The sequence below is a fragment of the Dendrobates tinctorius genome, unplaced genomic scaffold (assembly GCF_039654945.1).
Source record: "Dendrobates tinctorius isolate UK_male_01 unplaced genomic scaffold, ASM3965494v1 ptg000028l, whole genome shotgun sequence".
NCBI classification, from domain to species: domain Eukaryota; kingdom Metazoa; phylum Chordata; class Amphibia; order Anura; family Dendrobatidae; genus Dendrobates; species Dendrobates tinctorius.
The window spans coordinates 32,407,622-32,432,449 of NW_027361696.1; the positions used below are offsets into that span (position 1 = coordinate 32,407,622).

Here is a 24,828-nt window from a genome sequence, read left to right on the forward strand (position 1 = left end):
AGGGCTCTGTCCTGGGCCCTGTATTGTTCAACATCTTTATCAACGATTTAGATGAAGGAATTGAGGGTAAACTGATTAAATTTGCTGATGACACAAAGCTAGGAGGGATAGCTAATACTAGAGAAGAGAGAGAGAGGATTCAAAAAGATTTAAATAAACTGGAGAAGTGGGCAGTAACTAACAGAATGGTTTTTAACAGGGAGAAATGCAAAGTACTACATCTGGGCAATAAAAATGAAAAAAGCATATATAGAATGGGAGGAATAGGGCTAAGTGACAGCACATGTGAAAAAGACTTGGGTATACTAATAGATCACAGACTGAATATGAGTCAACAGTGTGATGCAGCAGCAAAAAAGGCAAATGCAGTTCTAGGATGTATTAACAGAAGCATACAGTCTAGATCACGTGAAGTCATTATTTCCCTCTACTCCTCTTTGGTCAGACCTCATCTGGAATATTGTGTCCAGTTTTGGGCACCACATTTTAAAAAAGACATCAACAAACTGGAGCAAGTTCAGAAAAGAGCGACCAGAATGGTGACCGGTCTGCAAACCCTGTCTTATGAGGAAAGGTTGCAGGATTTGGGAATGTTTAGTTTGCAAAAGAGAAGACTGAGAGGAGACTTAATTGCTGTCTACAAATATCTAAAGGGCTGTCACATTGTAGAAGGATCAACTTTATTCTCATTTGCACAAGGAAAGACTAGAAGCAATGGGATGAAACTGAATGGGAGGAGACACAGATTAGATATTAGAAAAAACTTTTTGACAGTTAGAGTGATCAATGAGTGGAACAGGCTGCCACGAGAAGTGGTGAGTTCTCCTTCAATGGAAGTCATCAAACAGAGGCTGGACAGACATCTGACTGGGATGATTTAGCGAATCCTGCTTTGAGCAGGGGGTTGGACCAGATGGCCCAGGAGGTCCCTTCCAACTCTACCATTCTATGATTCTATGATTCTATGATCCTGTGCTGCATTGAGCAGGGGGTTAGACACGATGACCCTTGAGGTCCCTTCCAACTCTAACATTCTGTGATTCTATGATACATGTCCATATAGACAGCTTATTAGGGCTGATCCAACTGACAGATTCCCTTTAACTTTTGGGCCAAAGATTGGACTTATGAACCAGAACATAAGAAGAAGTGAACTTGTGAAGTAGAAGGGGGGACGGTCAACCCTCAAATATTTTCCTACAAGGAGCAAAATTTCTAGACTACTGCCCTATTGTACACAGACGATAAGAAACATAGAGACTATATTGTACTTTGTTATTTGTTCTCATAGATTAGATCTTCAGAGAATTCTGGAGAATTGTGAACCATTGTTTGATAAGGGCTGAGCGGTGAAAATGGAGGCAATGTGGCCATATTGTACTTCTACATAATTACCTCTTTATTACTACTCTGTGTAAACATCTGCCCAAATACAAAGCTGAAGATTTGACGTAACATTACGAGTCTCCGCCTCGACACAAAATCTATAAAATCGTGTATTATGGTATCGTGCCTGAGTGTCTTCAGGCTCGGATCGATCAGACTACATAGAGGTAAGAGCATTTACAGCCCCACTATCATCCCGTTCACTCACGTACTCTTCCTCACTTGGTCAAGTGGAGCAGATCACAGTTTAGAGTAATTTCCACACTAAAAAAAAATCCATAAAATTCAACACTTACCAGAAATGCTCATGCATTTCAGCTGGCATCTATAATTTTTATGTATTTCAATTTGTTTCTTTTTTTAATATTAGCTGTTTAACCATTTAATTGCAACTGTCGATCACTGGTCGCAGCATAAATGGCTTTGAGTTAATCCCAACAATGAGATTGCGTTGCGAGATGCTCATGGTTTTCCATGGCAGTCAAAAACTTACCTTTGTAGGTGACCATAATTTTCAGTACAGGCTGTAATACTGAAGTTTAGAGTACGAGCAATCAAATGATCATAGTTTCAAGTCCCCAAAAGGGACTAAAAAAAGGCGTAAGAGCTTAAAATCACACTGTTTTTCCCCCAGTTTAAACGTAATATAAAATATTAGTAATACTGCATCTGTAAGAATCTGATCTACAAAAGCAAAATAAAATAATTATCCAAAAGGTAAACACTGTAAATAGAAGAAAAAATGCTGTTTTTCAGTCTTTTCACTTTCCTCTAAAGAATGCAAAATCAAATGCACCTTAAAATTATAGAAATAGAAATGTCAGCTCAACCCAGCAAAAAAACCTTAAAAATAAAAACGTTATGGGTCTTAAAAATTGGCAAAATCCGATGTTTTAGAGGGAGGGTTTCTTACAAAGTTAAGAATGTTTCCAGATGTTTTTCCTTGAGTTATCATTTGCTACTTTTTATCAACTCTAGTTTCTCCATTCTCAGATTTTATGTGTGTGATTTTATGCACACCAGAAATTTGGGTGCAAATTTTGCAACTTTTTGTAATAGACAGTTGCAAAAAAAAAGTTGAAAAGAAAACGCCGCACAAAATTCATGAACCTCATGAAAATTTTGATAATTTTGGTGCAAAAAATGACATCAAATGCCATAAGACAAAAAAAAGAAAATATCAAATCTTGAATCTGGCCCTATATATTTAAAAATCAACTTGTAATACATTTTTTTCTTTTTTTTTTAATCACTAAAAAGTGTTACCGGATCATTTTTAGCAAACAATGAACACCAAAGAAATGGAACCACCTGAAAAATGGCAAAATTGAGTTTTTTCACCAATTCATATCATTTGAAATTGTTTCCTGGGCTTTTTTTGTACATTATATTACAAATGCATATTATTTGTCCTGAAAGAAAAAAAATTGATACGGCCATGTTGACATAAAAATAAAAAAGATATAATGCTAAGAAAAAACTAAAATACAAAAAGTAAATAACGCTCATCCTTAAAAGGTTAATGTTATCTCTATTCAGTATTTCAGAGAGCTCAGCCAACATGAAGTCTGTGTTACGAGTGATTTTATTACCGCTGTTGGGTAAGTGCTTGCAAAAATTTTTTAAAAAAATCTGGAAAAAAGATTAAAAACGTTTTATGTTTTTGTGCAGTCTTCATCTCAGTGTGCGAGTCCGGACCAGCAGAATCAAGTAAGAATTTTTTTTTTCAGAACTTTTTTTATTACGTTTATGAGATTTTGTGATAATTGCTAAATTGATATTAAAAAATAAGAAATAATAATAGTTAAAAAAAAAAACAAATAAAAAAATAAATAAAAAAACTTAGAATAATCTGGCTAAGTGTTCTATGGAAGAATCCATGTATAAATGTATAAAGAATGTATAAAGAAAATAATCCTGGACAAACAGTAGGAGCTTCTTTATCAAGTACTTGGGATTAGACCTCATCTTAAATGGTTATTTCCAGATCCCATTATTTTTCACAAAGCACAATAAATACATATTTATTCTTAACGTATAGAATTAACCCAACACAATGTTTATTTCTTGTACCTCTGTTTAGTTTTCATCTCTATTATGTAAAGCGCGGTGGAATAAGATAGCGCTATATAAGCAAAGCATAATAATAATAATCTCTATCCTCCCCTCTGTTCATGAATGAGTCATCCAATTGCTATCACCTAAAACTACATTTCCCAGCAGCACTTGCTTCTCCTTAGGGCTGCAGACCCCTCCCTCTGTTCTCTGTGCTCCTGACTAGCCCTACCTCTCTGAGTTATCATCAAGTTAATCTAAGCATGCAATTCGCCATGTGCTTCTGTGCACTTGCTGCTCCTGTACAGAAATCTGCCTAGTGAATTTTTATCTTCGGCCATCAACATCCATACAGCGCCTTTTAGTTTTACATCATTAGCTGGTTCTTGCAAAGCTCAACTCTCTTGTTCTTCTCCACAACAACAGTGTAGAGCTGTGTTTGTTGCTTGCTGCTGATAAACCTGTAATGTAAAACTGCAAATGCTGCTATATTGATGCAAAGGTCAGAAGACAATCCTTTGACATATGCATCAATGCAGCGCAATTTTCAGTTTGACATCACTGGTCTCTCAGCAGCAGGCAACGAACACAACTCAATAAATCTCATTCCCTGTATACAGCTTTTTCTACATTATATCTGCCCCATCCTGATATACAGTGGGGAAAAAAAGTATTTAGTCAGTCAGCAATAGTGCAAGTTCCACCACTTAAAAAGATGAGAGGCGTCTGTAATTTACATCATAGGTAGACCTCAACTATGGGAGACAAACTGATTAAAAAAAATCCAGAAAATCACATTGTCTGTTTTTTTTTTCATTTTATTTGCATATTATGGTGGAAAATAAGTATTTGGTCAGAAACAAAATTTCATCTCAATACTTTGTGATATATCCTTTGTTGGCAATGACAGAGGTCAAACGTTTTCTGTAAGTCTTCACAAGGTTGCCACACACTGTTGTTGGTATGTTGGCCCATTCCTCCATGCAGATCTCCTCTAGAGCAGTGATGTTTTTGGCTTTTCGCTTGGCAACACGGACTTTCAACTCCTTCCAAAGGTTTTCTATAGTGTTGAGATCTGGAGACTGGCTAGGCCACTCCAGGACCTTGAAATGCTTCTTACGAAGCCACTCCTTCGTTGCCCTGGCGGTGTGCTTTGGATCATTGTCATGTTGAAAGACCCAGCCACATTTCATCTTCAATGCCCTTGCTGATGGAAGGAGGTTTGCACTCAAAATCTCACGATACATGGCCCCATTCATTCTTTCATGTACCCGGATCAGTCGTCCTGGCCCCTTTGCAGAGAAACAGCCCCAAAGCATGATGTTTCCACCACCATGCTTTACAGTAGGTATGGTGTTTGATGGATGCAACTCAGTATTCTTTTTCCTCCAAACACGACAAGTTGTGTTTCTACCAAACAGTTCCAGTTTGGTTTCATCAGACCATAGGACATTCTCCCAAACCTCCTCTGGATCATCCAAATGCTCTCTAGCAAACTTCAGACGGGCCCGGACATGTACAGGCTTAAGCAGTGGGACACGTCTGGCACTGCAGGATCTGAGTCCATGGTGGCGTAGTGTGTTACTTATGGTAGGCCTTGTTACATTGGTCCCAGCTCTCTGCAGTTCATTCACTAGGTCCCCCCGCGTGGTTCTGGGATTTTTGCTCACCGTTCTTGTGATCATTCTGACCCCACGGGGTGGGATTTTGCGTGGAGCACCAGATCGAGGGAGATTATCAGTGGTCTTGTATGTCTTCCATTTTCTAATTATTGCTCCCACAGTTGATTTCTTCACTCCAAGCTGGTTGGCTATTGCAGATTCAGTCTTCCCAGCCTGGTGCAGGGCTACAATTTTGTTTCTGGTGTCCTTTGACAGCTCTTTGGTCTTCACCATAGTGGAGTTTGGAGTCAGACTGTTTGAGGGTGTGCACAGGTGTCTTTTTATACTGATAACAAGTTTAAACAGGTGCCATTACTACAGGTAATGAGTGGAGGAAAGAGGAGACTCTTAAAGAAGAAGTTACAGGTCTGTGAGAGCCAGAAATGTTGATTGCTTGTTTCTGACCAAATACTTATTTTCCACCATAATATGCAAATAAATGAAAAAAAAACAGACAATGTGATTTTCTGGATTTTTTTTTCTCAGTTTGTCTCCCATAGTTGAGGTCTACCTATGATGTAAATTACAGACACCTCTCATCTTTTTAAGTGGTGGAACTTGCACTATTGCTGACTGACTAAATACTTTTTTTCCCCACTGTATATATATATATATATATATATATCTCCTCTCAGCCATCTGTGGGTGGCCCATCCTGCAATGCATTGCTTCTCTCATGTATATGCTGTCCTGCAGTATATCACACCGGTCAGCCCTTCTATATACAGCTCCATTCTGTAATACAGTATATCTTTCCTTTTAGCACCATCCTGTAGTATATCTTTTCTCTGAGCCACATGTATGCATCCTATCCTGCAGTATATTGCTCCTCTTGTGTATGTACAGCATCCTCCTGCAGTACTTCACTCTTCCTTTCAGCTCCATCCTACAATATGTCTCTTATCACCTGTGTGCAGCCTATCCTGCAGTACATTGTTTCTCTAAGCCACCTGCATGCATCCTATCCTGCAGTTCATGGCTCCTATTATGTATGCAGTACTTCACTCTTCTTTCCTCCTCTATATACAGTCCCAGCCTGAAGCATATATTATATTTCAGCCCCATCCTGCTGTATGACTCTCCTCTCATCCCCTGTATGCAGCCTATCCTGCAGTACATCATTCCTCTCAGCCACCTGCATGCATCCTATCCTGCAGTACATACATATATATATATATATATATATATATATATATATATATATATATATATTTTTTATTATTTCTAATTTCTATTGTGACTTGCAAACTTTAAATGCTACTTTCCATTATAACCAAGTGGGCATTATCAGAGAATCTTCTCTGGGGTGGTTATTTCTTCCTTTTATGACATAGAATAAGCATAAGCAACAGGCATCATGCAGAGGGAGAAAAAAGGGCATGCTCCCAGAGAAGAACAGAACAGGCTTTCTCCTGTGTGAGGCATGTAATGACAGACATCTAGATTCTCCTCCCATGTTTACATTGATCTTACTGCCAGCATCTAGTGTGATTAAAACTGAGGGAAAGGAGTAGAGCAGTGCTGTGTGTCATTACAAACACCTCTTGCAGTATTCATCTCTCAGCACTGACAGTGTGGAGGAAGGAAAGTAGGCAGTCAGCCCCGCAATAATGATCGAGCAGATAGTTGGTAACTTTTTTAACTGTCTTTTCTGTGCTCCTCACAACTGATTTTTGAGCACAGACCACATCAAAGTTGAATATACCAGGAAACAAAGAGCATGTAAAAGTCAAAGTGTGCAGTTTTCTTAATGGAACTTAATTACAAAAATGATTTTAAGCTTTAAATTCTTGCACTTAAAGGGGCTGTCCACTTCTAGGACAACCCGTTCTTAAACTAAATGTTCGGCCACAATAAAACAATAAAGGCTGTACTCATCTTGCGTGCTGGCACTGTTCCTGCGGTGTCAGCACTTGCTCTTCCCGGGGTTGTGATGCTGTGTTGTGACAGGTGATGCTGGCGCCCAATCAGTACTGGCATCACTGTCTCTGCCTTCGGACAAACTGAACATGAAGAGGAAGCCAGGGCTCAGCTGCATCCCAGACTTCCTCTTCATGTTCAGTTTGTCCAAAGGCGGAGACAATGACACCAGCGCTGATTGGGCACCAGCGTCATTCCACCACATCAGAGCCCCAGAACCGCGAGTACTGACACCATGGGAACAGAGTGCCAGCAAGGGAGGAGAGTATTGGTTTTATTATTTTATCAAGGCATAACATTTAGTTTAAGAAAGGGTTGTCCTAGTAGTGGACAATCCCTTTAAGGAAAAAAATGTCCCTACAGGTGAAAAACCCCTTAAAGAACCAAACTGATTAAAAAAAAAAATACCCACAGACCTATTATACAGTACTCACAAAAAGTTAGGGATATTTGGCTTTCAGGGGAAATTTATGAAAACCTAAAAAGTTCCCGCTCCAGTGATATTTTATTATGACAGTGGGGGATTAAGTAGAAGCAGCAATGGTGATCTCCTCATCTGAAACTATTTATGAAAACAAAAGCCAACACCAGTGATTGTATACCCCAACAAGAAATGTCAATGTCTCAATAACTTGTCCTGTGGCCTTGAGCATCAATTACAGCTGACAACGCCTCCTGCTGTTCACAAGTGGAGTTAAGGCCCCTTTACATTTAGCGATGCACCAGCGATCCCGACAACGATACGACCTGGTCAGGATCGCTGGTGCATCGCTAAATGTTCGCTAGTTAGCTGCCACACAGGCAGATCTCACAGCGATGCAGCAGCGATACAGCGGTCGTTACTTACCTGTCAGACGCAGCGATCCTAACGTCCTCCCGTCCGTGTCCACGCGTCGCTCGTCGGTGCCAGCAGGAAGCCCAGCAGGAAGCGCCCGACGAGAAATGGAGCTGCGCGATCAGCGACAGACAGCGGGGGAGCCGGCCGGAGGTAAGTATCACACATAGCGATATCGCTAGCGATATTGCTGCTGCGTCACCAAATCGGTGATGCTTTAGCGATATTGCTAGCGATATCGCTATGTGTAAAACCCCCTTTTTTGTCTGCTGAGACATGGCGTGCCACTCCTCTTGAAGGCCAGAGTTATGAACCTGTACACGGCAACTCAGCTGATCCCATAGATTTTCCATGGGATTCAAGTCTGGAGAAAGTGCAGGTCACTCCATATGATGTACCCCAGTCTCCAGCAGCCATTCCCTAAGGATGCGACCTCGCTGAGCTGGAACATTGTCGTCCAAAAAGATGACATTAGGCCAGGGTTGTTCATGCAGAGGCAAAATTACTGGAATAATGATGATATTCTAGTAGTAGGGGCCTGTTACTGTATCAGTCACAAAGTGTAGGGCAGTTCTGTATTGACCAGACACATCTGACTACACTGTAACACCATCACCACCACCAAAGGCTCGTCTGGTGACAACAGTGGCTGATACATAGCGCTCTCCTTGACGTCTTTAACATCGTTGGAGGCCATCATTTCTGCTCAGTCTGAATAGATTTTCATCAGTGAACATTCACTGAGGCCAAATGGTCCCTCGTCCAGGGTAGATACTCCCTTACCCTGGGTGGTGGGGTAGGGTATATGTACAATAGAGAACCCCCAAAAATTGATCTTTCCATTACTCATCTAGAATAAGGCCAATTTATTACCAAAGATGGGGAAGGTCTTCAAACCTTCGAAAACACTGTAATCTCTCTATTTCCACTCGCTGTCAATATTCTTACTTGCTTTGTTTTCCTGTATTCTAGATGAGGTTCTCTACCCATATGGTCCTCACCAGGGTGACCAAACGACCCCCATTCAAGATGATGGAGCATCCGGTGAAGTGCGACTCTCCATTGAATTTAAATTTTTTGGCAAAAAATACAAATCTTTATATGTAAGAACTTTTCAATGTTTTATTATTTTATTGGTATGTTTAGTGACTACTAAGCGATAATTTTATGATCTTTTTCTCTGTTTTCGTTACCGTCCTTAAAAAAAACGTGACCGGTGGTCCTGTAATCTAATTGACAAAATATGGTGACATGGTGGTGCCCATGGTACAAAGCTTTAATCATACTGTAATATAGTGGAGAGTCAGCTAAAAGGAGTCCCAAGGGCAATGTATGTAAAAAATCTCTCCTGTAGAACAAATAAACCTGTGCCACTAGTGCCCCCTATAGGTGATTATTCGGTAAATCAATTTTCAAACCTTCAGAAGGCAATTATTTGCGTTATCAGCCAAACCAAAGAGAGAGATTTAAGGGCGTGATTTTGTACGCTTATGTAAAGAGGTGGCCGGAACCCGCATGTACCTTATCTGTCCTGAACGCTGTTTGCACGATTACATGCAGCACCTCATTGTTATTAATGTGTAATATAATGTTTATGTACTGTGATGTCGTGTATTTGCCATGTATTGTGTATATGTTTAGGATTAGAGATAGAAGTTAGCATAGAGTAATAGCGGGGTTAGAACAGAGGGGGCGCATTAGAGATAGAGAATAGGATAGATAACGGTATTACTTTAGGCACAGGCAGCAAGTTGTTAAGTAGATGGGAGGGACACAGCAGAGCAGCACACAGCAGGGAGATATAGGAAAGGCACTTCCGTTTTAGAATCAGACACCCGGGCAGCCTGCCCAATGGCAGAACACATACAGTGAGACAGTTACAGGCTGTAAGGGAAAAGTCTGAGGATGGCAGTAAGTGGCCCCCCAGCTGAATAACAGTGTAAACGGGCAACAGCTCAACAGGATCATCCCCAGGAAGGATTCAGGGTCTAAGATTGAGGCGGGAGCAACCTAAGATGGTGTTTCGGCACCTTTCCCTATTGGAACCGGACAAGGGGCTGACAGGGAGCTAGTGATGCTGAAGGTACAGATGGGACAAGAACTGTCCAAAGGTACTGCCCAGATTGCAGAGGAAGGGAAAGTACAGGAAACGTTGCCTTGTATGAACTATGCTGCTGATATGATGGATGCCTTGCTGTTTAGTAAAGTTTAACTGTTGGAAAATAACTGTGACTTTGTGGTGTTTCAAGGAACCTGGGAACTAGAACCTGGAGTAACAGAGGTAACCAACTGTATAGCAGTACCTGGACTTTATTTATCTTTTCATGTACAAGGTGTCGGGGTGCTCACTAACTGTTGCTTAATGGACTCGCCCACGACTACCACCTCGTGCCATGTTGTTACACTTAGGGTATTGTTAAGATGGTTTTTTTGAAGTAGAGCTACAACAGCATCAAAGCTAAAGGGTTATTACAAGAATCACAGTATTTTTCACAAAGCAGAGTAAATGCATACCTTTTATTATTATGTACAAAGATTCATTCTTGTACCTTTGTATCTTATTCATCTCTCTCTGCCCCTTTGTGTTTTCAGATTCCTATTTTTATCAGCTAAAACATTTCCTATAAGCACCCTGCTTCTCCTGAGTGCTGCAGACACCTTTCTCCCTTTCCTGTGTGCTGCAAACTAGCCCTTCCCATGAGTTATCATCAAGCTAATCTTAGGGCCCCGTTACACATAACGATGTCCCAGCGATCCCACCAACGATCCGACGTGTATGGGATCGCTGGGACATTGTTAGCTGATCGCTGGTGAGCTGTCACATAGACAGCCCCTCCAGCGATCAGGACCAGCGAGCACACTGGTTACCAACGTAAACATCGGGTTTCTAAGGGCTGCGGGGCCCTTAGAAACCCGATGTTTACCCTAGATACCAGCGTGCACTGCAGGCAGGGCGGGAGGTGGAGGCAGAGCGGCGGAGAGAGACCGGCGTTGCTCTGCTATCTGCTACTCCGGTCTGACAGACTGGAGTAGCAGATAGCGGAGCTACTCCGGTCTGTGCGCCGCTCTTCTTCCTCCTCCCGCCCTGCCTGCAGTGCACGCTGGTATCTAGGGTAAACATCGGGTTGCTAAGGGCCCCGCAGCCCTTAGAAACCTGATGTTTACGTTGGTAACCAGCGTGCAGCGTCACTCATCGCTGGCTCCCGCTGCCACACGCAGCGATGCGCACTGGCCAGCGGGAGACCAGCGATGAAAAAACGGGCCAGGACGATCGAGTGTAGGGTTCGTGGGCCGAGCTGGGGAGTGGTCCTTTTCTCACTGCGCAGAGATGTAACAGAGACAATGGAAGCACATGTCGGGTACAACAAGTCCAAGTTTATTCAGCCGCTGTCCGCCTGACGGCCACAGAAGTACACCGCACTTTACTTTGCTTCACGGCACTCCATTCCTCGGGCCCGCTATGCACACCGCACTGTTACACCAGGGACGTATTAATACATACCGTCCCTTTACACTTGTGACGCACTGACAGCTCCGACACTGTGGCTGCCGTAGGCCTGAACACTAACAGTACTTTCACTGGTCAAACGTCGTCCTTAACACGGTATGCATACTCTCTTGGCCTAGTCTCTGTTGCTCTATTCTTGTCAGGACCACCCCCCTGACGTTCTCTCTCCTCAGTCACCCTGGTCTGGTTCTCCTCAGAGAGCACGAACTGTCGTAGTCCTCCTGTCACCTGAGCTCCCCCTGGGGACTGGAATCTTCTGGAACCCTCCCTCAGTATTTATACTACTCCCGGTTCCCTGTAACTCCGCCCCCCATGACCAACGGTTTCCTAACCCTAAGCTGCTGTCAAGTCCTTTTCCTCACACTCCCCCCCTGCCACCTTGTGGTCACCAAGGGTACTGCCTATCACTTTTACTGCCCAGCTGTTATCCATCTGTTATAACTGACAAGTACGTCTGTCCATCAGGTCACTGTCCCTACACCAGCACGATCAGCGATACCCCACGGGGGGGCCGGTCGCTGCTGGATGTCACACACAGCGATCTCGCTGGAGAGATCACTGATGTGTCACAAAATCAGCGATCTCGCCAGCGAGATCGCTGTATGTAACGGGCCCTTTAGGGCATGATTCACCTTATGCTTTTGTGCACTCTCTGTTCCTTTACAGTACCATGCCTAATCAATTTTATCTTCTGCCATCTACATTAGTATAGCTGCTTGTATGTTTTTTGCATAATTTTTGGCTGCAGAGCTCAACTCTACTGTACTGCTCCACGATAGCATAATTAAGCAATTTGTTGCCTGAACCTTAGAGATCTGTAATGTGAACTTGCACATGCTGCTCTGTTGATCCATTTGCCAGAGAACTATCTTCTTTAATATGCATCAGCAGAGCAGGATTGGGAGTTTCTCATCACTAGTGTTGAGCATTCCGATACCGCAAGTATCGGGTATCGGCCGATACTTGCTGTATCGGAATTCCGATACCGACTTCCGATATTTTTTCAATATCGGAAGTCGGCATCGGAATCGGAAGTTCAAAGTTGATTGACAGCCGAAATGACGTCATCATGATGCACGGTGTGTGCGCATCATGATGCGCCGTCACTTCGGGCCTTCCGGGGGTCTCTGCCGGCCTGCCGGGGGGCTGTGCCGGCCTGCCGGGGGGCTGTGTGGACTGCCCGGGGTCTGTACCGGCCTGCCGGGGGGGCTGTGCCGGCCTGCCGGTGGTCTGTGCACCCTGTGGGGGTCTGTACCGGCCTGCCGGGGGGCTGTGCTGGCCTGCCGGGGGGCTGTGCTGATGTCCGGGGGTCTGTGCAAGCATCATCCGATGGGACTACAAGTCCCATCTGGCGATGCCTGCTACCATGACAGTGATTGACACATTAGCCAATGATGGGACAGTAGTATTCCCATCATCCGGCTAATGTGTTAAAGGTTAAAAAAAAAAAAAAAAAAAATACTACATACATACTACATACACTCACTGGCCACTTTATTAGGTACACCTGTCCAACTGTGTGTTAAGACTTAATTTCTAATCAGCCAATCACATGGCGGCAACTCAGTGCATTTAGGCATGTAGACATGGTCAAGACAATCTCCTGCAGTTCAAACCGAGCATCAGTATGGGGAAGAAAGGTGATTTGAGTGCCTTTGAACGTGGCAAGATTGTTGGTGCCAGAAGGGCTGGTCTGAGTATTTCAGAAACTGCTGATCTACTGGGATTTTCACGCACAACCATCTCTAGGGTTTACAGAGAATGGTCCGAAAAAGAAAAAAAATCCAGTGAGCGGCAGTTCTGTGGCCGGAAATGCCTTGTTGATGCCAGAGGTCAGAGGAGAATGGGCATACTGGTTCGAGCTGATAGAAAGGCAACAGTGACTCAAATTGCCACCCGTTACAACCAAGGTAGGCAGAAGAGCATCTCTGAACGCACAGTGCGTCGAACTTTGAGGCAGATGGGCTACAGCAGCAGAAGACCACACTGGGTACCACTCCTCTCAGCTAAGAACAGGCATCTGATGGCTACTTTCAGCAGGATAATGCGCCATGTCATAAAGCTCGAATCATCTCAGATTGGTTTCTTGAACATGACAATGAGTTCACTGTACTCAAATCGCCTCCTCAGTCACCAGATCTCAATCCAATAGAGCATCTTTGGGATGTGGTGGAACGGGAGATTCGCATCAGGGATGTGCAGCTGACAAATCTGCGCCAACTGTGTGATGCCATCATGTCAATATGGTCCAAAATCTCTGAGGAATGCTTCCAGCACCTTGTTGAATCTCTGCCACGAAGAATTGAGGCAGTTCTGAAGGCAAAAGGGGGTCCAACCCGTTACTAGCATGGTGTACCTAATAAAGTGGCCAGTGAGTGTACATACTACATGCATGCTACATACATACTACATACATACTACATATATACTACATGCATGCTACATACATACTGCATGCTACATACATACTACATACATACCACATATATACTACATACATACTACATGCATGCTACATACATACCACATACATACTACATACATACTACATGCATGCTACATGCATGCTACATGCTACATAGAATCATAGAATCGTAGAGTTGGAAGGGACCTCCTGGGCCATCTGGTCCAACCCCCTGCTCAAAGCAGGATTCGCTAAATCATCCCAGTCAGATGTCTGTCCAGCCTCTGTTTGAAGACTTCCATTGAAGGAGAACTCACCACTTCTCGTGGCAGCCTGTTCCACTCATTGATCACTCTAACTGTCAAAAAGTTTTTATGTAGTATGTATGTGTTACATACATAACACATATATACTACATGCATGCTACATACATACTACATGCTACATACATAACACATATATACTACATGCATGCTACATACATACTACATGCTACATACATACCACATACATACTACATACATACTACATGCTACATACATACTACATATATACTACATGCATGCTACATACATACTGCATGCTACATGCATGCTACATACATACTACATACATACTACATACATACCACATATATACTACATACATACTACATACAATACATTCATACAATACATACATAGACATACAGTACATATAACCCACAATTCCCACAATTCCCACACAGCAATGGCATAAAGTGAGACTAGGGACTTTTTTTTTTTTTTTAAGTGGCAGAGGAATACAGTGCGGAAGGATACCTACCTTCCGTCATTGGATTCCTGCAGCCCGTAGAGAACGGCAGCATCAGCTGATGCTGCAGTTCTCTACCCAAGATCGTCGTGGGACACACTCGTGGACTGCTTCGGATCGTGGGTGAGTATTTTTGTGGTTTGTTATGTTAATATTTATTCCGTAAAAGACAATGGCTTCGGGGAACAATGTGACAAGTATTGGTAAGTATGTTATTCTATGTTATATGTACTGTATGTCTATGTATGTATTGTATGAATGTATTGTATGTAGCATGTATGTAGTATATATGTGGTATGTATGTAGCATGTAGTATGTATGTAGCATGCATGTAGCATGCAGTATGTATGTAGCATGCATGTAGTATATATGTAGTATGTATGTAGCATGTAGCATGTAGTATGTATGTAGTATGTATGTGGTATGTATGTAGCATGTAGTATGTATGTAGCATGCATGTAGTATATATGTAGTATGTATGTAGCATGTAGTATGTATGTTGCATGCATGTAGTATGTATGTAGTATGTATGTGGTATGTATGTAGCATGTAGTATGTATGTAGCATGCATGTAGTATATATGTGTTATGTATGTAGCATGTAGCATGCATGTAGCATGCATGTAGCATGCATGTAGTATGTATGTGGTATGTATGTAGCATGCATGTAGTATGTATGTAGTATATATGTGGTATGTATGTAGCATGCAGTATGTATGTAGTATGCATGTAGTATATATGTAGTATGTATGTAGCATGCATGTAGTATATATGTAGCATGTAGTATATATGTAGTATGCATGTTGCATGCATGTAGTATATATGTAGTATGTATGTTGCATGTAGTATATATGTAGTATGAATGTAGCATGTATGTAGTATGTAGTATGAATGTAGCATGTATGTAGTATGCATGTTGCATGTAGTATATATGTAGTATGTATGTTATATGTAGTATGTATGTTACATGTAGTATGCATGTTGTATGTATGTAGCATGTATGTAGCATGTAATTTTTTTTTTTTTTACATTCAACACATTAGCCGGATGATGGGACTACTACTGTCCCATCATTGGCTAATGTGTCAATCACTGTCATGGAAGCAGGCATCGCCCGATGGGACTTGTAGTCCCATCGGACGATGCCTGCACAGACCCCCGAAGCCTGCACAGACCACCGGCAGGCCGGCACAGCCCCCCGGAGCCTGCACAGACCACCGGCAGGCCGGCACATCCCCCCGGCGCCTGCACAGCCCCCCGGCAGGCCGGCACAGCCCCCCGGCAGGCCGGCACAGACCACCGGAGCCTGCACAGACCCCCTGGCAGGCCGGCACAGCCCCCCAAAAGGCCCGTACAGACCCCAGAGAGGCTGTACAAGGCAAAAACAGGGTTTTTCTTATTCCGATACCGGAAGTCCCATAGACTTGAATGGGACTTCCGGTATCGGAATCGGCGATACCGATACTTTTTTTTAAGATCGGCCGATCCATTCCGATCCGATACTTTGAAGTATCGGACGGTATCGCTCAACTCTACTCATCACTGATCTGCCAGTAGCAGGCAAAAAACACTGCTCAATTCCTCTCAGCCTCTCTTTACACAGTCCCATGCTACAGAACATCTTTCCTTTCAGCCTCTCTATATACAGCCTCATCTAGCAGTATGTCTCTTCTTTCATCTCCTTTATATTCAGCCCCTTCCTGTAATATATCATTCCTTTCAGCCCCATCCTGCAGTGCATCACTTGTTTCAGTCCATCCCTCCTCTCAGTATTTTATGCTTCTGACCCCTCTATAAACAGCAATATATCTCTCCTTTCAACCCCAATACACAGCACCATCCTAGAATACATCACTCCTCTCAGTCCCTCTATCTACAGCCTCATCCTGAGGTATATCTCTCCCCTCAGACCTATCCTTCCATACATTAGTCCTCTTATTTACAGCACACAAACACACTGCCGTTTCCTGGTATGAGCTCTCTGCAATGTAATGAAGAAGGCTCTGAGTCTCTGACCCTTCTATAAACAGCCTCATCATACAATAAATCTCTCTTTTCAGCTACCTATACACAGCTCCATCCTACAATGCATCACTCCTCTCAGCCCTTCTATGTACAGCCCCATCCTGCAGTATATCTCTCCTCTCAGTCCCATCTTGCAGTACATCACTCCTATTATTTATCAGCACACATGCATGCTGCCACTTCCTGGTATGAGCTATCTGCACTGTATTGAAGGAGGCTGTGACCTTTTTATAAACAGTCCCATCATGCAATATTGCTCTCCTTCTGACCACCTATACACAGCCCCATCCTACAGTACATCACTCCTCCCAGCTCCTCTATGTACAACCCCATCCTTCAGTAAATCTCTCCTCTCAGCCCTATCTTACAGTACATCTCTCCTTTTGGCCACTCTATATTCAGCCTCACCTAGCAGTATGTCTCTTCATGCATCCCCTTTAAATTTAGCCCCTTCCTGCAATATATCATTCCTTTCAACCCCATCCTGTAGTATATTATGTATAATATACAGTATCAGTATACTATGCCTCTGACCCCTCTATAAACAGCAATATCAAGCAATATATATGTCCTTTCTGTCCCTATACACAACCCCATCCTACAATACATCACTCTTCTCAGCCCCTCTATGTACAACCTCATCCTGCAGTATATCTCTCCTCTCAGCCCCATCCTGCAGTACATGTACATAGCACCTCTTATTTACCAGCACACAGCCTCTTCTAGTATATGCTCACTGCATTGTAATGTAGAAGGCAGTGACCCTTTTATAAACAGCCCAATCATGCCATAAATCTCTCTTTTCAGCCACCAATACACAGCCCCGTCCTACAGTACATGACTCCTCTCCGCCCTTCTTTGTACAGCACCATCCTGCAGTATATCTCTCTTCTCAGCCCCATCCTGCAGTACATCATTCCTCTTATTTACCAGCACACATACACACTGCTGTTTCCTAGTATGAGCTCTTTCACTGTAAGGAAGGTGTCTCTGAGTCTCTGTCCACTCTATAAACAGCCCCATCATGTAAAAAAATCTCTCCTTTCAGCTGCCTATACACAGTCCCATCCTAAAGTCTCAACCCTTCTATGTACAGCACCAATCAACCTGCAGTATATCTCTCCTCTCAGCCCCATCCTGCAGTACATAACTCATCTTATTTACCAGCACACATACATGCTGGAGACTCTGAATCTCTCACCCTTCTATAAACAGTTGAATCATGCAATATCCCACTCCTTTTGGCCATCTACACACAGCACCATCCTACAATATACCACTCCTCCAGCCCCTTTATGTAAAGCCCCATTTTACAGTACATCACTCCTTTCAGCCCCTCTATGTACAACCCCATCCTCTCAGCACCTCTATGTACAGCCCCATCCTCCAGTATATAATAATAATAATAATTTTTATTTATATAGCGCCAACATATTCCGCAGCACTTTACAATTAAGCGGGGACATGTACAGACAATAAATTCAATACAAGTTAAGACAATTCAAACAGTGACATTAGGAGTGAGGTCCCTGCTCGCAAGCTTACAATCTACAAGGAAATGGGGGGACACAGTAGGTGAGAAATGCTTGTTAATTCAGGTCTGGCAATTATAATAGGGATTTTCATATAAAGCTGCATGATCCAGTCATCAGCCCGTGTGTTTAAGTGCAATAGACAAGTATCAAGTGCAGTTATCATGTGCATGAAGGGTGTGGAGACAGATGAATAGTAGGGTGCAGATTCAGAATAATATTTGGAAGGAGGGAACAGGGCAAAGTTAGCTTGCTGGGTAGTTGATGTGGTAGGCTTGTTTGAAGAGATGGGTTTTCAAAGCGCGCTTGAATAGGTCAGGGCTAGGTATCAGTCTGATCGCCTGGGGAAGTGCATTCCAGAGAGCTGGAGCAGCACGAGAGAAGTCTTGGAGGCGGAGGTGAGAGGTTCGGATTACGGGGGATGTTAGTCTTAGGTCATTTGTAGAACGGAGGGCACGTGTAGGGCGATAGACAGAGATGAGAGAGGAGATATAAGGCGGTGCAGAACAGTGGAGAGCTTTGTGGGTGAGAGAGATGAGTTTATACTGGACCCTGTAGCGAATAGGTAGCCAGTGTAATGACTGGCACAAGATGGAGGCATCGGTGAAGCGGCTGGACAGAAATATGACCCTGGCTGCCGCATTCAAGATGGATTGGAGAGGAGAAAGTTTGGTAAGAGGGAGACCGATCAGAAGAGAGTTGCAGTAGTCCAGGCGAGAATGAATAAGAGCGACAGTAAGAGTCTTAGCAGTTTCAAAGGTGAGAAAAGGTCGGATTCTGGAGATGTTTTTAAGATGCAGGTGACAAGAGCGACTGAGTGATCGGATGTACGGAGTAAAGGAAAGTTCAGTGTCGAATATGACCCCAAGACAGCGGGCATGCTGCTTGGGAGTTATGGTTGAACCCTCCAGGGTTATTTCGATGTTAGGTAGAGTGAGGTTAGTAGAGGGGAGAAACACAAGAAGTTCAGTTTTAGAGAGATTTAGTTTCAGATAGAGGGAGGACATGATGCTAGAGACAGCAGACAGACAATCCTTGGTATTTTGAATTAGGGTAGGGGTGATGTCAGGGGAAGAAGTGTATAATTGGGTGTCATCAGCATAGAGATGATACTGGAACCCAAATCTGCTGATTGTTTGTCCAATAGGGGCAGTGTATAAAGAGAAGAGGAGGGGGCCTAGGACTGAGCCCTGCGGGACCCCGATAGTAAGGGGACGAGAAGAGGAAGAGGAGCCGGAAAAAGATACAGTGAAGGAGCGGTCAGAGAGGTAGGAGGAGAACCAGGAGAGGGCTGTGTCCTTGAGGCCTATAGAGCGGAGCATAGTGAGGAGGAGCTGGTGATCCACAGTGTCAAATGCGGCAGAGAGATCCAGGAGAATCAGCAGGGAGCAATGACCTTTCGATTTAGCTGTTATTAAATCATTAGAGACTTTAGTGAGGGCAGTTTCAGTAGAGTGTAAAGAGCGGAAACCAGATTGTAAGGGGTCGAGAAGAGAGTTATCCGAGAGATAGCGGATTAGACGGGAGTGGACCAGGCGTTCCAGGAGTTTAGAGATGAAGGGAAGGTTAGAGACAGGTCTGTAGTTAGCAGTGCAGTTCTGGTCCAGGGATGGCTTTTTAAGTAAAGGGGTTATGATGGCATGTTTAAATGAGGAGGGAAATATACCTGAAGAAAGAGAGAGGTTAAATATTTTAGTCAGGTGAGTGGTGACCACTGGTGAGAGAGACTGCAGGAGCTGTGAAGGAATAGGGTCACTGTTGCAGGTTGTAGGCCGAGCAGAAGCGAGGAGCTTGGAAACTTCTTCTTCTGAAACAGGCTCAAAGATGTCTAGTGAGCTTGAGGTGCGGCAGGGAAGGGGATCCAGGCACTGAGGAGATAGGGCTGAGATATCCTGATGGATGTGGTTGATTTTTTCTAGGAAATAAGTGGCCAGATCCTCACCGCTGAGGTTGGTGATGGGGGCCTGTACTTTAGGTTTCAGGAGGGAGTTTAAGGTTTCAAAAAGTTGTCTTGGGTTGTTGGATAGTGAGGTGATGAGGGTGGTGAAGTAGGATTGTTTGGCCAGATGAAGGGCAGAGTTATAGGTTTTGAGCATGAACTTATAGTGGATGAAGTCTTCTGCTAAGAGAGATTTTCTCCACTGCCGCTCTGCACACCTCGAGCAGCGCTGAAGAAAGCGTGTTTGCGTTGTGTGCCAGGGCTGCCGTTGTCTGTGTCGGGTCTTTCTGCGTATAGAAGGTGCTGCTTCATCTAGGGCATTCTTCAGTGTATTATTGAAGTGTGACAATGCTATGTCTGGACAGGAGAGGGTGGAGATGGGGGCTAAAGATGTGTGGAGATTGTCCCTAAGCTGTTGGGTATTAATGGTACGTGTATTCCGATAAGTGTGGTAAGTGGGGGAGTCCCGGGTGAGGAGACAATTCTTGACAGAGAAGGAAAGAAGGTTGTGGTCCGAGAGCGGGAGAGGTGAATTAGTAAAGTCGTGCAGTGAGCCGGGACTGGAGAAAACCAGGTCCAGAGTATTCCCGTCCTCATGTGTAGGAGAATTAGTAAACTGTGAGAGGCCGAATGAAGAAGTTAGAGAAAGAAGATGAGAGGCAGACTGGGAGAGCGGATCATTGATGGGGATGTTAAAGACTCCCATGATGAGGGTGGGGATGTCACAGGATAGAAAGTGAGTAAGCCAGGTGGTGAAGTGGTCTAGAAACTGGCGGGAGGAGCCTGGAGGGCGATAAACGACCGCCACTCGTAAGGAGAAGGGCTTAAAGAGTCTGATGGCGTGGACTTCAAAGGAAGGAAATGTAAGTGAGGGAACCGGGGGGGATGACCTGGAAAGCACATTGTGATGAAAGGAGCAAACCAACACCTCCAGGTCTGGGGTATGTGAAAATTTTAGCCCACCAAACGAGAGAGCGGCAGCAGCGGGGGTGTCTGAATGCTGGATCCAGGTTTCTGTAATAGCCAGAAGGTTAAGGGAATTAGAGAGAAAAAGATCGTGAATGTAAGTCAGTTTGTTACACACAGACCGTGCATTCCAGAGAGCACATTGGAAAGTGAGAGGAGAAGGCATGCACTGAATGTTAATAAGATTAGCAGGGTTTCTATATGCAGATGGAGGAAAGTAACGTATGCTGGTGGAGGGAGGCCCAGGGTTGGGGGAGATGTCACCTGCAACTATTAAAAGGAGAAAAAACAGAAAAAGCAGGTGGTGGGATGATTTGTATGAACGTTTTGAGTGCTGCATGGTGGTTTTGGATGGTTTGGCGTGGGTAAGAAATGTCAATAGAGCCTCAGAGTTATACATGGGAGAGGGGAAAAGGGAGGGGTGGATATGCAGAGAGTGCACAGAATGTGTAAAAGGGCAGGCGAGTTGTTAGAAAGCAGAGGTGAAGACAAAAAAGCAGCAGGTTGATATGATCAATGCATATGTAGTACGACTGACCAAGAAGCATGCGTGCATGAAAAACTAATGCACCTTACCTGTCTTCTGCCCTGTCCAACTGCATTGTCTAACTGCAAAACACTTGATCCCGTTGCACTTAATATCTGTTGCACGCGTGAGCCCGCACGCATGCTATCCCAACCAGAGCTAAATATATATGAAATGAAATGTCTGCTAGCTTCAGCCACCAAAAGGCCACAATCAGTAATTAACCAATTAGCACAAGGCCAGAGCAGGCATTACTATGCAGGGTAAATAACTAACGCTGGACAAGGCCATCAAACAGAGAAAGGGAAAAAAAACCTTTCTACACTTCAAAGCAGAAACCAAATAGTTAAAAAAAAAAAAATAAATAAAATAAAGACCCACCACAGGAGTGATGGAATGAAATACCATAAAAATATCTGGCAATATATGATGCAGTTCACACTTGTCAGACAGCATACATGGATGATGGAATGAAATACCATAAAAATATCTGGCAATATATGATGCAGTTCACACTTGTCAGACAGCATACATGTATACAAGTATATCACTCCTCTCAGACCCATCCTGCAGTACATCGCTCCTCTAATTTACCAGAACACACGCACACCGTTGCTTCCTAGTATGCACTCCATGCACTGTAATGAAGAAGGCTCTGACTCTTCTAGTGACATCATCAAGAGCGGCACTGTTTTAGACAAGACCAAGAACACAGCTGTGATCCTGGTACTTAGGAGGTGTCTTTGGATCTTTCCAAATTTCCTTGCAAGGGGTCACTTTCCCTGTTAGAAAACAAAAAAATGAAACCCCCCCCAAAACTCCCCCATGAACGATGATTTTTTTTCATAATTGTAGTTTAGCTTCCCTTTAACCTGGAACGATCCGGCAGCATTTGTGGTTATCGCCACCTACAGGTGATAAATGGTATTTTGGACACAATCTAAATCTTAACTTTATTCATTTTTTCATGTCTTGCAGGTAAATAATAATGGAGTCATTTCATTTAACAAGGCTGTTTCCCAATACACTCCAAATGCTTTCCCCCTGACTAATGGAGAAACATTTGTCACCCCCTTCTGGGGAGACGTGAACAATCATTTAGGGGGCAATGTGTACTATCGGCAAAGCACAGACCCCGATCTTCTGCAAAGCATATCAGCGGATATGAAGAAGTACCTGCCAGATTTGCACTATAAGGCCACATGGGCATTCGTGGCCACCTGGGACAAAGTAGCGTATTATGGTTCAAAATCTAAAAAGGTCAGATATACATATACATGACCATGAATAGTCACTCCTATCGCTGTGATTGCTAGTATCACGTGCAAAAATATTTTTTTCCTAATAGCAAACTTTATAAACTTTTATTACTCTTTTCGTGACCTTTCCTCTATTAGGTGAACACCTTCCAGGCTGTCCTCACCAGTGACGGCTATAATTATATCACCATTTTAAATTACGGTGACATCCAGTGGACGACTGGGACAGCCAGTGATGGAGACCCCTACACTGGACTGGGTGGGATCCCAGCTCAGGTATGAAAAACAAGCGTAAACACTGTGTTATACCGCCACCTGCTGGTGATCTCAGGAATTTCAGCAGATTTCTGCACTGTGTTTTTTCTTCTGAAATTTCCCCAGATACATTGTAACACTGTATATATATATCATAGGCCGGATTTAACAGCGGAGATGACATCCATTACTTCAATATTCCCGGATCTAGAACAAACGAGGTGCTGAAGATCCAGACCACATCTAATGTCAATTACCCTGGACGATGGGTATTCCAGGTTGATGATTTTAAGGTTTCTGGAGGCTGCATCTTCCAAGGTATTTCTTTATTTATTGCAAAGGTACGTAATAACAAGTAAGAAAATGAAAACAGGAACGAAAATAATAAATACTGTATCTGGTGACTCCTGTCACCTCCATCATCAGTATCTGTGACCCCTGTCATCTCCATCATCAGTATCTGGTGACCCCTGTCACCTCCATCATCAGTATCTGGTGACCCCTCTCACCTCCATCATCAGTATCTGGTGACCGCCTGTCACCTCCATCATCAGTATCTGGTGACCCCTGTCACCTCCATCATCAGTATCTGGTGACCCATGTCACCTCCATCATCAGTATTTGTGACCCCTGTCATCTCCATGATCAATATCTGGTGACCGCCTGTCACCTCCATCATCAGTATCTGTGACCCCTGTCATCTCCATCATCATTATCTGGTGACCCCTGTCACCTCCATCATCAGTATCTGTGACCCCTGTCATCTCCATCATCAGTATCTGGTGACCCCTGTCACCTCCATCATCAGTATCTGGTGACTGCCCGTCACCTCCATCATCAGTATCTGGTGACCGCCCGTCGCCTCCACCATCAGTATCTGGTGACTGCCCGTCGCCTCCATCATCAGTATCTGGTGACCTCCCGTCGCCTCCACCATCAGTATCTGGTGACCTCTTTTTACCTCTATCACTTCTTTTTGTCACTTGTTCACAGTTTATGAAGGATCTCAGCAGGAGGTTGTTCCAAAAATCTTGGAGAATTGACCCTAGATCATCATATACTGATGATGGAGGCATCGGGTGGTCACTAGATACTGATGATGAGGCAACGGGCAGTCACCAGATACTGATGATGGAGGTGACGGGCGGTCACCAGATACTGATGATGGAGGTGACGGGCGGTCACCAGATACTTGTGACATGGACATATATATTGTGGCGCACACAGTGTGCTGCTGCAGTTTTGGGAACTTTCTTTCTATTTACCTTCTGTGACACATGAGATGTTACATTACATTATTTCTTTATCACAGCAAAGTTTGCTAAGGAAGGTGAGGAGTTCTGGAGCGAGGCCTCGTGCAGCACTAAGTGCAGGTGTCAGGGTGGTAAGGTGTCCTGTGCAGAGGAGCACTGCCTGGGGTCCGGCACCTGTGAAGCCTCAGGATCTTTCTTCACCTGCAAGATCGAGAACAAAGTCTGCTTCTAAGTGGTCCACCGGCACTTCTGATCACCCAGGGCATCTTATCGGCAACCTATTGGTATGATCCCCCAGAGGTCAAATAGAGCAGTGGGGAGACCTGCCTCATGTCTGTGGTACCCTACCCCCATAGAGACCCCACTGATGTATACACTGCCTCAATGACTAGTCACTGTGAGATACCGCACATCATTGCTTCATATACCTGTCAGACATGTCAGCATAGCGACAAATAAACTGTAATCAGTCCATATAGGACGTCATGTGATAATTAAAGGCTTTTCACCAGG

The 24,828-nt window shown here is 43.8% G+C and overlaps 1 protein-coding gene across 1 annotated transcript; it reads left to right on the forward strand.

Moving 5' to 3' along the window:
* Positions 1-1,500: 1,500 nt before the first annotated feature.
* LOC141084879 (alpha-tectorin-like) lies at positions 1,501-24,828 on the forward strand. Its single transcript, XM_073569835.1, has 8 exons — positions 1,501-1,553; positions 2,926-2,987; positions 3,058-3,096; positions 8,830-8,960; positions 22,527-22,808; positions 22,946-23,083; positions 23,221-23,380; positions 24,375-24,828. Exons 2-8 carry the CDS (start codon positions 2,948-2,950, stop codon positions 24,545-24,547), a joined length of 963 nt encoding a protein of 320 aa, XP_073425936.1. The 5' UTR covers positions 1,501-1,553; positions 2,926-2,947; the 3' UTR covers positions 24,548-24,828.